The following is a 14123-nucleotide window of genomic DNA, read 5'->3' as shown; positions in this document are numbered from 1 at the left end:
GGTAACGCCAATATGCTTTTATGTTTTAAAAGTTCTTTAACCTGTTTTGGTTTTTTCATAGACACCTTTTCTTAAGAATAGTATTTTATAGATACATAATAAGCCTTAAAAAAATACCTGAGAGGTCTTGCCTGGGGATTGCCTGCTTCTACATATGGATGTAAATAATCCTTTATGTAGAGATCAGCAGCACTATTAGAATGGGTGCAAATGAGAATCCTGCTGGAATAAATGGTGCAAATAAAAAAGCAATGAAGAAACAGAAAACAATTCAAAGCAGTAGAATACAAAAAAAAGGAAACAGTGGCCATCTTCCTGCACATTTCTGTTAATGAAACTACTCACTAGCCTAGCAAATTTTGCATGATTTGGCTCTTCAATCCAAATCCTTCAGTTATGAAAAGATTTAAAGTTCAAACAGGTTTTCAAGAATATTGTGATTATTAACCTAGACTTGATTCTAAGTAAGGAACAGCTTTGATTATCTAGCACACTGCAAACCTTTCCATGTCAAGCAAATCACAGTCATTCTACATACTGTCACTTTTAATTACTTTTGTTCTAACTGGAAAACACAGGCTAAGACTAGAGAATTACTTTATCAATCAAAACAATGACATATGGCTTGAGGTTTGATTTGTTTTTAAGCTGGATGGAAACTCTCTATTTCTACCTTTTCCTTGAATTTAGGTTAAAAGTTACATCATCTCTGCTAATCAAGCATTGCTCTATTTAGCGCCCCATCTCACCTTGTATCCTGTTGTTGGAGTATGTGCTTGACTGCCTGAGCCAGAGTGAAGGTTTTTCCTGTCCCATAGGGACCGATGATAAGAACAGGAGGCAGTTGTATGGAAAGTGGAGTAGTGATAGCCAGAACAGCCTCTTTCTGCTTCGCGTTTAGTCGAGGGTCCAACTGCTCATCCCATTGTCTGCACAAAAGGAGGCAACAGAGGTTAAACCAGAAGCCATGACAATCCATAGTCAGTCAGAAATGGAAGGAGGCAAGATTTCAAAAGCTTTCAAGAAATTAAAGAACCTCTAGGCTACTTTATTGATTGTACCATTCTGAGGCAAGCTGAAACAAAGCAACAAACCCAGCAAAGCAATCTCAAGCTTTAATCACAAAAATCTGGTAATATTTGCAATAAATTGGTTTCCCCAGAAGGGATCTAACTACTTCTTGAGTTACTTTATCTCACTTAAGAATAATTAACCTGCGTTGCACACATTTTAGAACAAGTATGTGCTGCACCATCACTGGGTAACAAAAACAAGCAGACATCAAATTATTTTCTACTCTTACTATGCAAACTGTAACATTAGTCATGTTTCTTCCCTGCAGTATTTACATTGTCAACTTTAAAAGCCAACATTTACACAACCCCAGGGCTTGGTAAAAGTTATCTACAAGGACATTAAAAAGCAATTAAACAAACTAATGGCTCCCAATTAATTACAAACATGTCTTTAAATTATTTTGGGGCATCATTAAGGCACCTACCTCTAATGGGAAAGGAGTCTATTAGAAAGGATTTTTGCTGATACCAGCTATTCAGAAAATTCTAATGAGCATAAGAGGTTAAGGATTTGTAGACACAGTGTTTAATATTCCCACTGACAGATTTAAAAGTAGACATGCATAGTAAAAACCACCTGTTGCTGCTGCACATATGGCCATACTTTAGTAATGTGATCTGCTTTGGTACAAGCTTCTTGCAGACTGGGGAAGTTAGTACTAGTAGTTACCAAGAGAGAGTAAACTAAGAGGGAATTAACTGAATTCCTAACTTTTAAGACAGTTATGAACAAGAAGCTGGCAGGAGGTAGGATATATCAGAAAGTAACAGAGATGTAAAACAAAAAATAGAAGGAAAAAAAGAGGGAAAGACAGTTTTGAGGCAGTCAGAAGAACTGATTGTCAAGGCAGGGCAAATCAAGCTACCAGATGGAGAAAAACGTGTTCATTACACTGACTTAAACTGAGCTAAAACCATCACATACATAATTTATGTCTATAAAAAATATAAAACACTATGGAAATAAATTCCATCAACTAAAACAATATGTAAATTTCTGTAAATACACATTTCCTGACTTAAACCAGAGAAGATAAAATTCTAGCTTGCTTGACTTACCTTGTTTTTATTGAAATCCCTGCTTGCTTCCAAACTATTCTTAAACAGTACTTCCTTGTAAGATTCACTCAGAACTTAACTAAGTCAGTGAACAGATTGTCACTGACCTCCATTAACTCTGCAGTGAAACTCTACAGAAAACCTACTCCTTTCCTTCTGCTCATACTGTCAAAGCTTTAGTGCACACAGCAATCACCCTCACCCAGAACACTGCTTCCACCCTTTATCCTCTCTGCTCTTCCTACACTTCCAAAAACAAACTAAAACTTTTTGAGTAATTTCTGTCTTACATTATCTTGCTGTCTCAAGTTTCTGGCCAGATCTATTTCCTTTTAATCCTTGAGCTATCTTCTGATTTGTACTGCATCACAATAACACTCTTAATTCTCACCTCCAAGACACCACACGACTCATCGCATGCTGCCCAGGCTATCAGTTCCACATAGCTCTCATTTCCCTGGTTTCTAAGTACAGAAACCTCATACCTCTTTCATCTCTCCCTGTGACCATATTCCCTGAGCTGTAACACAGCCTCACATTTCTCCTCTCCATGTCTCCTCTTCGAGACAAACTATTTTCACTGCATCAGCCTTAAGTTTCCTCAGAAGTATTTCTATAACAGAGGTTTATCATTTTGCAAAGGAACCTGGAAGACATGTAGACAAAGAATCTCAGGACTGCCTGCAAGTGCAATGCTGGTCCTTCCAAGACTCACACTTTTTCTTGTCATCCCCAGCAGTTGTTACGTCCAAGTGTGAGCTCACTGCATCTAACTCAGGAAGTACTAATGGATGGCTCCTTGCAAATGGGAGTCTGCACACTTGAGACCCTGCCACAACAAACTTCTTGTAACTGGTATTTGCATTCTTACCATGCATATTTTCAGTGAGGACCAGCAGACCAGTAAACAACAATAGCAGGTTTGTTTTCTACAGCTACAACACAACTACAATGCTTAAAAAACCATGGCTCCACTGCAGGGAAAAGCAATCGACAGATTTGAGTCCTCAGAGGATCACTTTTCTTGTTTTATTTAGAACAGTTTCACTCCCTTCTCTGAACCACCCTCACCACTAATGAAGAGCAAGGCATGTTTCTTGTTCTAGGGCTGATTCCAGCCATCTGTTATGAGAACTCCAGTACTGCATTACCACACAATCTTTAATATTCAAGTGTTTGTATTCTTGTACCTGTTGGGACTCCAGGGTATGGTGGGAGTCATGCTGACATCTGGAAACAAAATACTGTTGTCCTTAATCCTGTCCAAGGCATAATGCATTTCACAAAGGGGTAAGCGATTTAACTGGAACTGAAGTTCAACCTGCAGTACAAAATGAATGAATAAATGAAGAGGTGAATCAAAAATGATTCATTTAGACTCTTTAGACTTTGCTGCATATGATACATTTTTATCCTCCTGCAAACTACAGATTCTCGGAAGAAAACAGCAAATGTCATTCAAGCAAAAGATTTGTGATAAAATTAACTTGCTGCTTTATTTTTTTTTTCCTTTGAAGCACAGATAAATGCAGCATTTTCTCTAATGTAATTTTCTTGTTTGACTTGGAAGATTAGATTCCACTGTATTTTCAGGGGGAAATAAAATAAAAATAAAGACATTCTTGGAATTTTTTTTTTTTTTCATATTAAAAAACCACTCCTGGAAAATGTTGTTGTCCCAAAGCATTGGTTTGTTCACAAATATAAGCTTCCACCCCTTATCATAAGAACCTTGAGAAAGTGACAGGCCAGGAATTTTTATGGATCAACACATGAGGACAGGCTATGAGGACAAGCTAAGGGAGCTGGGGTTATTCAGCCTAGATAAGACTCTTGGGGAACCTTAGAGTTGCCTTCCGATACTTGAAGTGATCCTACAGGAAGGCTGGAGAAAGAATCTTGATAAGGGTGGCTAGAGACAGGACAAGGGGGAATGGTTTGAAGCCTGAGGGAGAGAAGGGTTAGATTGGATCTTAGGAAGAAGTTCTTCAGTACAAGGGTGGTGAGACTCTGGAATAGGCTGCCCAGGGAGTTTGTGGATGCCTCCTCCTTCAGGATGCTCAAGGCCAGGCTAGATGAGGCCTTGAGCAGCCGTGTTTGAGAGGCATCCCTGCCCATGGCAGGGAGGTTGGAGTAGGCGACCTCTGAGGTCCCTTCCAACCTAAGTCATTCAGGACATAAATCAGACATGTGACCAGCAGAGATAAACCTCAACATTATTTACTTCTAGTCAAGAATTCTGGAATAATATAAATTGTCATTTATGTTCAATTATTTGGACTCTCCAAAAGTTAATTTCTAACAATTAGTTGCTTATCAACGCATTCAGGTTTTGTTCTCTCAATTGCTTGTGGTTTAATGCTAGTAAATAAAAGATAATGCCAACAGGATTGTAGTACAAAGCCAGAAACAACACTCAGAGCACATTAACACCCCTGATTAAATTCAGAGCTGAACAATGGGTAGTGAAATTAGTTTCTACATACATATACTAAAAGAGCAAAGAGAAAAAATACAGTCCACATTGGAACATGAGATAAAAGCAGCTCCTGGGAAAACAATTCATAAAAACATTCACTCAGATTATCACTTACACATATTTAAATTTGCCATTATTAATCTCTCCAATGACAATTTAATCTGATCAGAGCATTGTGCCAAAGAACTAGATGTTAACAACCAACAGAGAAGCCTGGATACAGAATTTGACACAGATTTGCACTAACATAAAACACCACAAAAAGCCCCAAAGCTGAAGAAGAGAAGTGACTGATGTACATTTTTAGTGGTTTTTTTCAAAGCACTGCTATCTATCACTAAATATGTCTGTAATTACTGTGCTGCAGCTGTAATGAGCATTTGTGATTAAAGAAGTAAGTACCTTTCTGAGGTTCTTGCTCACCCCATGCTTTGCTGGGATGGTGGCTCAAGGACGGGAAAAACTGATCTGTTTTCTCCCTAAAGTATCATCCTAAAGTTGCATGCCAAGTGGATTCAACCTGTTTCTGTACCAGTTTTTATCCCCCCCTTACTTGGTATTTTCCTTCCAAAAGCAGGAATTTGGGGGGGGGGGGGGGGGGGGGGAAGAGCATAGCTAAAGGCAAGGCTGGAGATGCCAGAGACATCAGGGGAGATTTAGACTGGCCATTAGGATGAAGTTATTTACTGTAAGTGGAATAGATGACAGCTAAGGTCCCTTCCAACCTTAGCCATTCTATGAGGGTGGTGAGACACTGGAATGGGTCACCCAGAGCTACTGTGGATGTCACATCCCTGGAAGTGTTTAAGGCCAGGATGGATGAGGCTCTGAGCAACCTGGTCTGGTGGGAGGTGTCCCAGATGTTACCCCAGAGAAATGCCACAGAGGCAACACTGTCATCCTAAATGTACCCATGTGCCCAACATAAAAACCTGCTCTCAGATCTATTAACTTTCTCCTCTAGACCTCACTGATTCTCTGTTAGGCAGTCTGTTATTACTTAATCACAGTTTAATCTCATTATAATTACTGCTACCAACCAGAAAGTTCAAACACAAAGTAATACCAGAATATACTTCTGTAATTATCTTTTCTGACAATTAACATCAAGACTTTAAGAAGTCCTTGTCAGCTAAAAAATAACCATTAAAAAAATTAGAAGAGCAGACAGTCACTTCTCTAAATACAACAGGCCTCATTCAAAGTCTTATGAACTTTCTCCTCTATGCAGAAGTGATTTAGCCTTCTAGATTTAACTACTTGTTGGATCTGACACTCTTTTACTGGCTCATAAAGTCACTTCCAACCACAGCATCACACCTGAAAACCCTCTTGTGCTGCAGTCATATTTTCTACTTGAAGATCATCTCCTTCATAAGGATTTGTAAAACACAGTTCTTAGTATTTCCTTTTTTTCCCTAGTACATGTAAATATTGTGCTGTTCATATTATTATCTAACAGGTAAAATCAACACGAGCTTTGCTGTAAATAAACAATGTTTGTTAGCATCAATGCAGAATGCAGCCATTAACTTTGGGTCTCTGCAGATGTAAAGACATTAAATATTCATCCTGGCTATCACACTTTACAGCAGGATGTATAACCACAACCCTGAAGAAAAGGGCTGTAACAAATCTGTTACAACTTTGAGCATGAAGCTCACCAAAGTGATTTGAACTCTAAAGAAAATTTATTTTTAAATAGGATACATGAACATTCAAGAATTCTTTTCCCCACTGTTCTGCCTATCCACTACCTTAGTAAATACCCTGGTCTTCAAAAGCAATGTGGTTTATCACTTGTAAGGAATGACAGCACCAGCTCATCCTGTCCAGGGAAGAAATGTCCAGGTACAGATGGGAGTTAGCCAGATATTCAGTGGGTTTGGGACCAGAGGGGAGAGGGTGAGCAGAGCTGGTGGAAGAAAGCCCCTGAACTACACACAATCATTTATCTACAGGAAATAAGACAGAAGCTTCCTTTTTAAGTTTACACAGACAGGGCTTAAGACTCTCAAGAGTCCAGAGATCTAAAAACAATGTCCAACACAATTTACAAATCACACTTCCAAAACAATGAGGTAATGCAAGTAAAGGTCTGCAAGCAATGCCGAATCATTTAGAAGAGTTTTGCCAGAAACTGAATCCATTCAAAGGTATTTTATCTCTAACAATTCTAGAAACACCAATTTCCAACTAATGACTCATAGATACATACAACACACACACAGAGAAATGTGCACCTATCTGAAATTCTCATCCATGCTCTGCTTTCTGTTTGATGACAAATAACAAAATGCCCTTTCATATCTCCAAGCAATTATTTTGGGTGGAACCACAACAGACACAGGACAAACGGTTCCCATACCAACACCACTTCCACTCCAACTTACCTGCATTTCACAATCTGCCCGAAGATTAAGTTCTTCACAGCATTCCCTGGATACTCTCAAGAAGATATAATCCTTTGTTTTCTCCTCAATAGCTGCTTCATAAACCTTCTCTTTGGTTCCTTGGGTCTGTGCTGACTTCTCTTTAGTGACAGGCAATAAATAAACAGCATTGACTTTGGTCATCACCAGCCGTCCAGCCAAAGTGTCTTCCGACAGTGTTTCGGTGAGTTTAAAGCGGCCAAAAAGTTGTCCATTTTGGGCATACTTTGCACCTCCAGAGACACCCGTGAGCATGAAGCTTGCTACAATCTGCAATTGCACTTTTATGTTGAACCTAAGTGAAAAAAAAAAACCCAAACATTGTGTCAGTGCAAAAAAATGCTCTCAGGTTCTGAAATTTCATGCATTCAGACTGAAGATCCACTGCTTCACATTCCAAATATGTAACTTTAAACAAATATATCCAAACTGGTCTTTTGTAAGTAGGACTTTAATGTCTACACATTTTCCTTTTCATTATAGACTATAAAACATATATCCAAAAGAATAAACATCTCTGAAGTTTAAAAAAAAAACCCCAAACAAAACCCAAACCTCACAGGAGAGAACCAAATTAGATTTTCAGAGTTTAGGGAGAATTTGAGTTGCTGTGCATGTCCCACAGCAGCAAAAATTTCTACTTAAATAGTTTGTATGCTTATGTGAGGTATTCAAGCAGGCAAAGAACAGAGTAAGATTGCTATTTTTTTTCATCTACATTTTCCAGGCTGCACACCAAAGATGGCAATCTACATCTTAAAAGGTAAATGGTATTACAGCTATAACTCAGAGGGATTGATTAAAATGCCTCCCAAAAAAACAATCAGAATGGAGGCATTAGAGAGAATTTTATTTGAAATGAGGGAATGGCATCACTGGCTCCGCCACAGAAACCATCTATCCACACAATTCCTATTAGCAGCAAGTTTCTGCTATATTCAGAGAGGTAACAAATTCATCCTTTGTAGTTACCAATTTCTAGAAGTCACATGCAGAACACATTCAAGTGACTTATTAACACACTTCATCGACCTCTCCACCAGCACACAGCAATCTCCTTCCAGACCCTTTGAGGTTTTGTTTAAACAGATTGCTTCAACCTGGTTTTATAAAGGTTTTCACCAATGAAATAATATCTCTTGGGAAAAAACCCCACTCATTTTCTTATAATTCTTCTCATACTCCTACCGGTTTTATTTAATCTGTCGTTATTACAATTTCTTTTAATCTAATAAACTGCTAATTTATCATTCAAGCCCTGCAGTATCAATAATCATAAGCCTGTTACAATAAGATCCAGCATTTTAGCTCGCTTGGGTAATTAAAACATCTAGCAAACCAACCGAAGCTATTTTTCTCTCATGTCTGGCAAATCAGGAGTCTTGCACAGAAACTGCAAGTTTGCCCCCCTGTGGTAACAGTTGCTGCTTTACATAATACAGGCATCAAGTCACAGCCAAATTTCACACTCCTCCACTCCCAGAAAACAGGAGATGTCTTCCTAGTGAACATGGACTTGTTTGGTTCAGCAGCAAGCACAAATGTTACTGCACACGCCACAGCTCAAGCAATCACTCACAAGCATGTACTTCAGGGAACAGGCCAAAATTAAGTGTAATCACAGCATCACAGAATGTTAGAGGTTGGAAGGGGCCTCAAAAGATCATCCAGTCCAACCCCCCTGCCAGAGCAGGATCATTTGCAGTAGGACACACAGGAATGCATCCAGGTCAGAGAGGAATGTTGCCAGAGAAGGAGACTCCACAACCTCTCTGGGCAGCCTGTTCCAGAGCTCACAGAAAAAAGTTTTTCCCAACCATCACAGGGAACCTTCTCTGCCCCAGCTTGCCCCTGTTGCCCCTTGTCCTGTCATTGGACATCACTGAGCAGAGCCTGGCTCCATCCTCCTGACGCTGCCCTTCATATCTTTATAAACATCAATGAGGTCACCCCTCAGGCTCCTCTGCTCCAAGCTAAAGAGCCCCAGCTCCCTCAGCCTTGCCTTGGAAGCAAGATGTTCCACTCCTTTCAACATCTTTGTGGCTCTGTGCCAAGCCAAAACAAACCCCAAGATTTCCTCTACACAAGTGCTGCACTATCCAAAGGAGCTACCAGCAAGTTAGCAACATTTCAATCAGCTCATATCTCATGCAGATGATTGTTAAACAACGACATAAACCACTGAACAGAGCAACCAAGAGCACAACACTACGAATTTATTTTGTTAAAATCTTCTTGGTTGATGCCCAGTGACAGGACAAGGGCCAAGAGGTGGAAGTTGAGGCATAAGAAGTTCCATGGAAACATGAGGAAAAGTTTTTTCACTGTAAGGGTCACTGCACACTGGAACAGGTTGCCCAGGGGGGTTGTGGAATCTCCCTCTAGAGAAATTCAAAACCCACCTGGATGCATTCCTGTGTGACCTGCTCTAGGTGATCCTGCTCTGGCAGGGGGATTGGACTAGATGATCTTTCAAGGTCCCTTCCAACCCTTAACATTCTGTAAGTCTGTGGAAACTTTCCTAAAGTTTAAAATTTACGGTGCTGAATATGTACCAGCTCCTTCTCAAACTTGGATCTGTAAATTTAGGAAAGAGCACTACTGCCATTCTGAGCCAAGGCACAAGTTCACATCTCCATAGACGACTGAATTTAATCTGCTGTGCTGAAGGAAAGCTGAAGTTTGTACCAAGCAATTTCCATTGAGTAAGCTGACACCTTCTGGCAAACTGTTAAACTACAGAATCCTCTAAGGATTAACATTGTAAGAAATCCAAAATTGCTTCTTTCATCCATTCTTCACCCTTGCTCTGCAGGTTTATACAAAATAAAGGTTTTCAGCCAGGCTTATTAACATTGAAAACCCAAAACATATGTTTCCTGCTAAGCAAACAAAATCCCAGCCTAACTGCACTGTTCATGAACCCAGCTAAAAACATGCCTGCTGTTCATACTTTAAACCACAGAAATTAAAGAAAGCCTTCATAAATCATTAATCCACCCAGGATAAACGCAAACAGCAAGTTTTAAAAAGGGAAATAAGCCCATTCTGAACAAAGCCCCACAGAACACATTCAGCATCTTCCACCTCACATGTGTGGGTGCAGTGCTCAGGATGTGAGGTGCGACACTGACATATGTACTGATCAATGTAAAGCACAGGAATGACAAAAGCAAAGTCATCTTCCATCAAAGCCAGTATTTTAAGCCTTTGTAGCCCTAAGGATAAATCTGCTCCACAGTTGTGGCAGCAAACAGTGGACTGCATGGAAGGGCTGTATGTCACCTCCCATGCAAGAAAACATTCAGTAAGTGCTAGCCACTCTAACAGTTACGTGTCGGTATTCTTTTGAAGGTTCAAGAAAGAAAGGAAGAGTTTTAAAACCACCAACAGATGGTTGATGTACAGCAAACAGCAGACAGTCCTGTTTTTCCAGCCTGGTTATAAGAGACCATGTTGACAACCCTACTACTTAAACCATACACACACACAAACCCATTAGAGAGCAGCAGCTCATCAATGTTTTCACTCAAGGCACCACTTCAGAGGTATTAAGACCCACTTGCAGTTGTATTTCTGGGCCCAATTGTAGGCTTGCAACCCTGACACTTCAATGGAGAGCACCAAGTGTGTGATCTTAGCCACAGAGGACCAGGAAAGTGTGCTAGTTTGAGCCTCGCTGCAATAAAGTGGGTCAGCTGCAAGATCAAAAGAATAATTCTGTCATCGACACTATCAAAACAGAAGATTTTGAGAATGTTATTAAAACTCATTTTTAACCTGCTAGATAGATAACAAAGAGCAGTAACTTATTACTGCACCAAACACTCCAAAGGGGAAGCATTGCACACAGGATATTCTTTCTTTTCTACATGGATGCTGCTCTTTGGTTTCCTCTGAGATGTGACAGTGTCATTCTCAATGTGAAAATTCACTCAGTAAAAATATTGCTTCATTTCATATCGTATCTCATGTTTACTTTAAACCCACTTTTGGTTTTAAAAGCCTTAGAGAAGTCAACCTGATGGCCAGTATGTCCGATGGAGAATATTCCTGTATGCTGAGGACAGTGTTCAAGCACAATTCCTCCACGTTAGATTTCAGCCCCAGAGCAGAGCACAGCAGTGATGAAAGATATGAACAAAAATAGTTCAAATACACTGCCCTTCATCCAAGGTACAAAAAGGGAAATGGAACCCTTTTTTCCACTTTAAAAGCATTAGAAATACAACTACTCAATAGCATTTTCTTTCTAAAGTCTACAGAGGCCATTCAGCTGAATTTCTGTAGTTCCAGGAGTGATCAGTCTTTAAAAGACATTTCTGATTTGAACCTTAAGTAACTGATAGAACTAAATGTGGTACCAAATCAGGTTAAAGGCAAGTTACACCTTTTTGACTTTCCATTCTCATAGTGCAACACCTCACAACTCTTTTACACCACACAAGTGCAAGCAACATTTTTAGACTCCAATATCAAGCTACAAAAAAAAAAAGCAAGCCCTGTTGTGAGCTTCCCATGTATAGACTCTCATCTCTTTCCTAAGCCTGTATTTGTTCATGCAGCTAATCCACTGGGATAGTAAGTACATAATACCTAAAGATAGAATAAACCAAACAATGTGTACAATATGCCTTTTATTATGAACTTTTATTCAGAAGCTGGGTTTCAGCCTATTTAGAGAATAAATATAAAGTCAGCTGCCACATCATAAGATTGGAGTTTGAACCACCCACGATTCAACCTCTTCTACAAAGATTTCATGCATCAAATATATATTTCAAATACTTCACCCAGGAACATTAATGTAGTTTTGTGTAGAGAGCCAAAAAATAAATATAAACAAAAATAACTATTTTCCAGACATGAACAAAACATTGGACAATAGCTATTGAGTGTCTCTATCTGTAAGCACAGCCTGACACATCCCATTTGTTTTAATTAAGTTTTCAGTAAATTACTCTTGTTAAGAGCTTCTGAGATTTATCGAAAGTTACTATAGCCATACTCTCATTCAAACTCATTTCCAAGAAACAGGAAGACTTAGTATCTTCAACAAGTAGGTAGGTTTCATGAAGAGTTGCTACCCTCATTTTGACAGGACAACAAGAAATAGCTAAGAACTATTTTTATAAAGGTATCACTTACTTGCTAACTTCCTTATACTGTGCTATTTCCTCAATATAAAGGAGGTCATGTAGCCGTGACTGATAGTTGGTCTTGGTCAATGATTTGTCCAGGACAGATTGTGTAAATAGCTGGTCAGCAGACAGAGGGATTTGGTATCTGGTAAGAAGGCTCTTCTCCAATTCAGTAGTTTCATTAGGCTCAAATTCTACAATAGTCTTAGAAGTAGAATCCCAACGCTTAGCTGTGGTTAGTAGCTGTTGCCGTGCGTGCATCAGGTATTCAAGATCTGCAGATAAATACATAATAAGGAAAGGAAATAAGTTCAAATTCTGTATGTGCTTGCTTTGTACTAAAACAAAACAAAACCAAACCAAACCACTGCTAAAAATAATCCCATTAGAGATAATGAACTAAACATAGGTAAGAGTTTTCTCTGCTTACAAGAGCTTTCGTAAGTCCATTGTCAGTACTTACCATCCCTACTTTTCAGGTGGACAGAGAGAGCATGCAGGCTCACAATACCAGACAGTAAAATACTCTCTAGATAGCAAATAGAATGAATACAGACAAAGCACTTTGACAATCACAAGCCACTTCTGAAGGACTTGGCATTGCAATCTGCTTTCAAAGCCTAGCTGCAACATTACCTGATTTCAAAGACACATAGCAGTGAAGAACCTTCCAATATTTACCAGAAAATTTAGAAGGTAATAAAACCAAGTTGATAAACTAGCTGGTAAGAAATCATCCCATTTGCCACACTGTGAAATCCTTTTTAAAAACTCTACAGAACCATAACAAGTGTTCTTCAGACAGCTACATTATATAGCTAAAGTTAGTTTCCTAGCTAAAACCTGGGAAATGGATCCTAACATGACATAGAGTTAGAAAATTAGAAGGAAATTAATTTCTCAGTGTAACCTAATTTCAGAGACCATACAGCTTAAATGAGAAATAGAAGATTCAAGCACAGCCTACTGCCACCCAAAATATATCCATTAAGACCACAAAACCATTTTGACAACAGTGCATCAGTTAACACAACTGCAGTTAAATTGCAGAGCTGAAAATATTTGGCATTTATAGAAGTAATACATTAAGATCTCCTAGCTTCTCTGAGTAAGGTTTAAGACAGGTATCCAGGATATCACACCAACGCTGAGAACTGTGCAAAAAAGGCATTTTCCAATTCAAATGGAATACCTAGCATCATCCTGCCTGTCTCTGTTCTAAATAAAAAGAAAACAGTTTTTCAGCACAAGGAATTTCAGCTCATCTTGACTAGGACTACAGGAATGTAGCTTATCTTGGTTGTTAATTTCATGTGTTCTCACTTAAATATCCACCTCAAGCCTGAACCATATTAGTAGCTAAAGTTGTACAGCAAAAAATAAAAGTCCGTATCGGTGTGGGTTTTGTGGTTGAATCATCTCACCATAAATGAAGCTTTCTTTGGTACTAAGCATACCTCAGATCACAAAAGTTCAGTAATCGTAGTGGGACTGAAGCCTTGTCTGCCAGAGAGACATTTAATTCCCCATACCAGAAAAGCTTCCACTGGAAGCCCAACAGAAACAGTTCCTGGTATAGATTGTGCATAGTGACCCTTTCTTTAAAAGTATTCTGTACATTCTCAGAGCACAGAAAACTTCTCCTAATTCTTTTTTCCTAGGAAATAAAAATTTCAAAATGCAGAACTGACTCTCCTCCATTATCATATTTTAATGTTGACCTTCCTTTCTTGCCTAGATATCCAGACAAGGCCCTGAATTACATGCAAATGCAGAGGCCTTGGGCATCTTTCTGTCTGAAAAGTACTTCGCTGAAATCCCAATTCACATCTTCCAAGAAGAAACATGGAATTGAACACACATATAACACAGCAATCCATTTCACTTGCCTGTTTACACACTTCTTAGATTACCTGAGCAAAAAGCCTAGAATCTT

The 14123-nt window shown here is 39.1% G+C and overlaps 1 protein-coding gene across 3 annotated transcripts in view; it reads right to left on the bottom strand.

The window, feature by feature from the left end:
• Nucleotides 1-14123, bottom strand: part of HELZ (helicase with zinc finger) — an 86158-nt gene that overhangs the window by 37958 nt on the left and 34077 nt on the right. For 2 of the 3 annotated variants that reach the window (XM_068151116.1, XM_068151118.1), the window contains 5 exons: nt 12195-12462; nt 7008-7341; nt 3326-3456; nt 750-929; nt 118-222 (listed from right to left, as the gene is read on the bottom strand). In XM_068151116.1, the coding sequence (XP_068007217.1) occupies nt 118-222; nt 750-929; nt 3326-3456; nt 7008-7341; nt 12195-12462 (1018 nt within the window). The remainder of the gene's footprint in view (nt 1-117; nt 223-749; nt 930-3325; nt 3457-7007; nt 7342-12194; nt 12463-14123) is intronic. The other variant, XM_068151117.1, reaches the window with a different exon arrangement.

The sequence above is a fragment of the Melanerpes formicivorus genome, unplaced genomic scaffold (genome assembly GCF_026170545.1).
Source record: "Melanerpes formicivorus ecotype bairdi unplaced genomic scaffold, bMelFor1.0.p_v2 SCAF_21, whole genome shotgun sequence".
Classification (NCBI taxonomy): Eukaryota; Metazoa; Chordata; class Aves; order Piciformes; family Picidae; genus Melanerpes; species Melanerpes formicivorus.
Note: the sequence above shows the minus strand (reverse complement) of the source record. Positions and strands in the feature narration are given on the sequence as shown.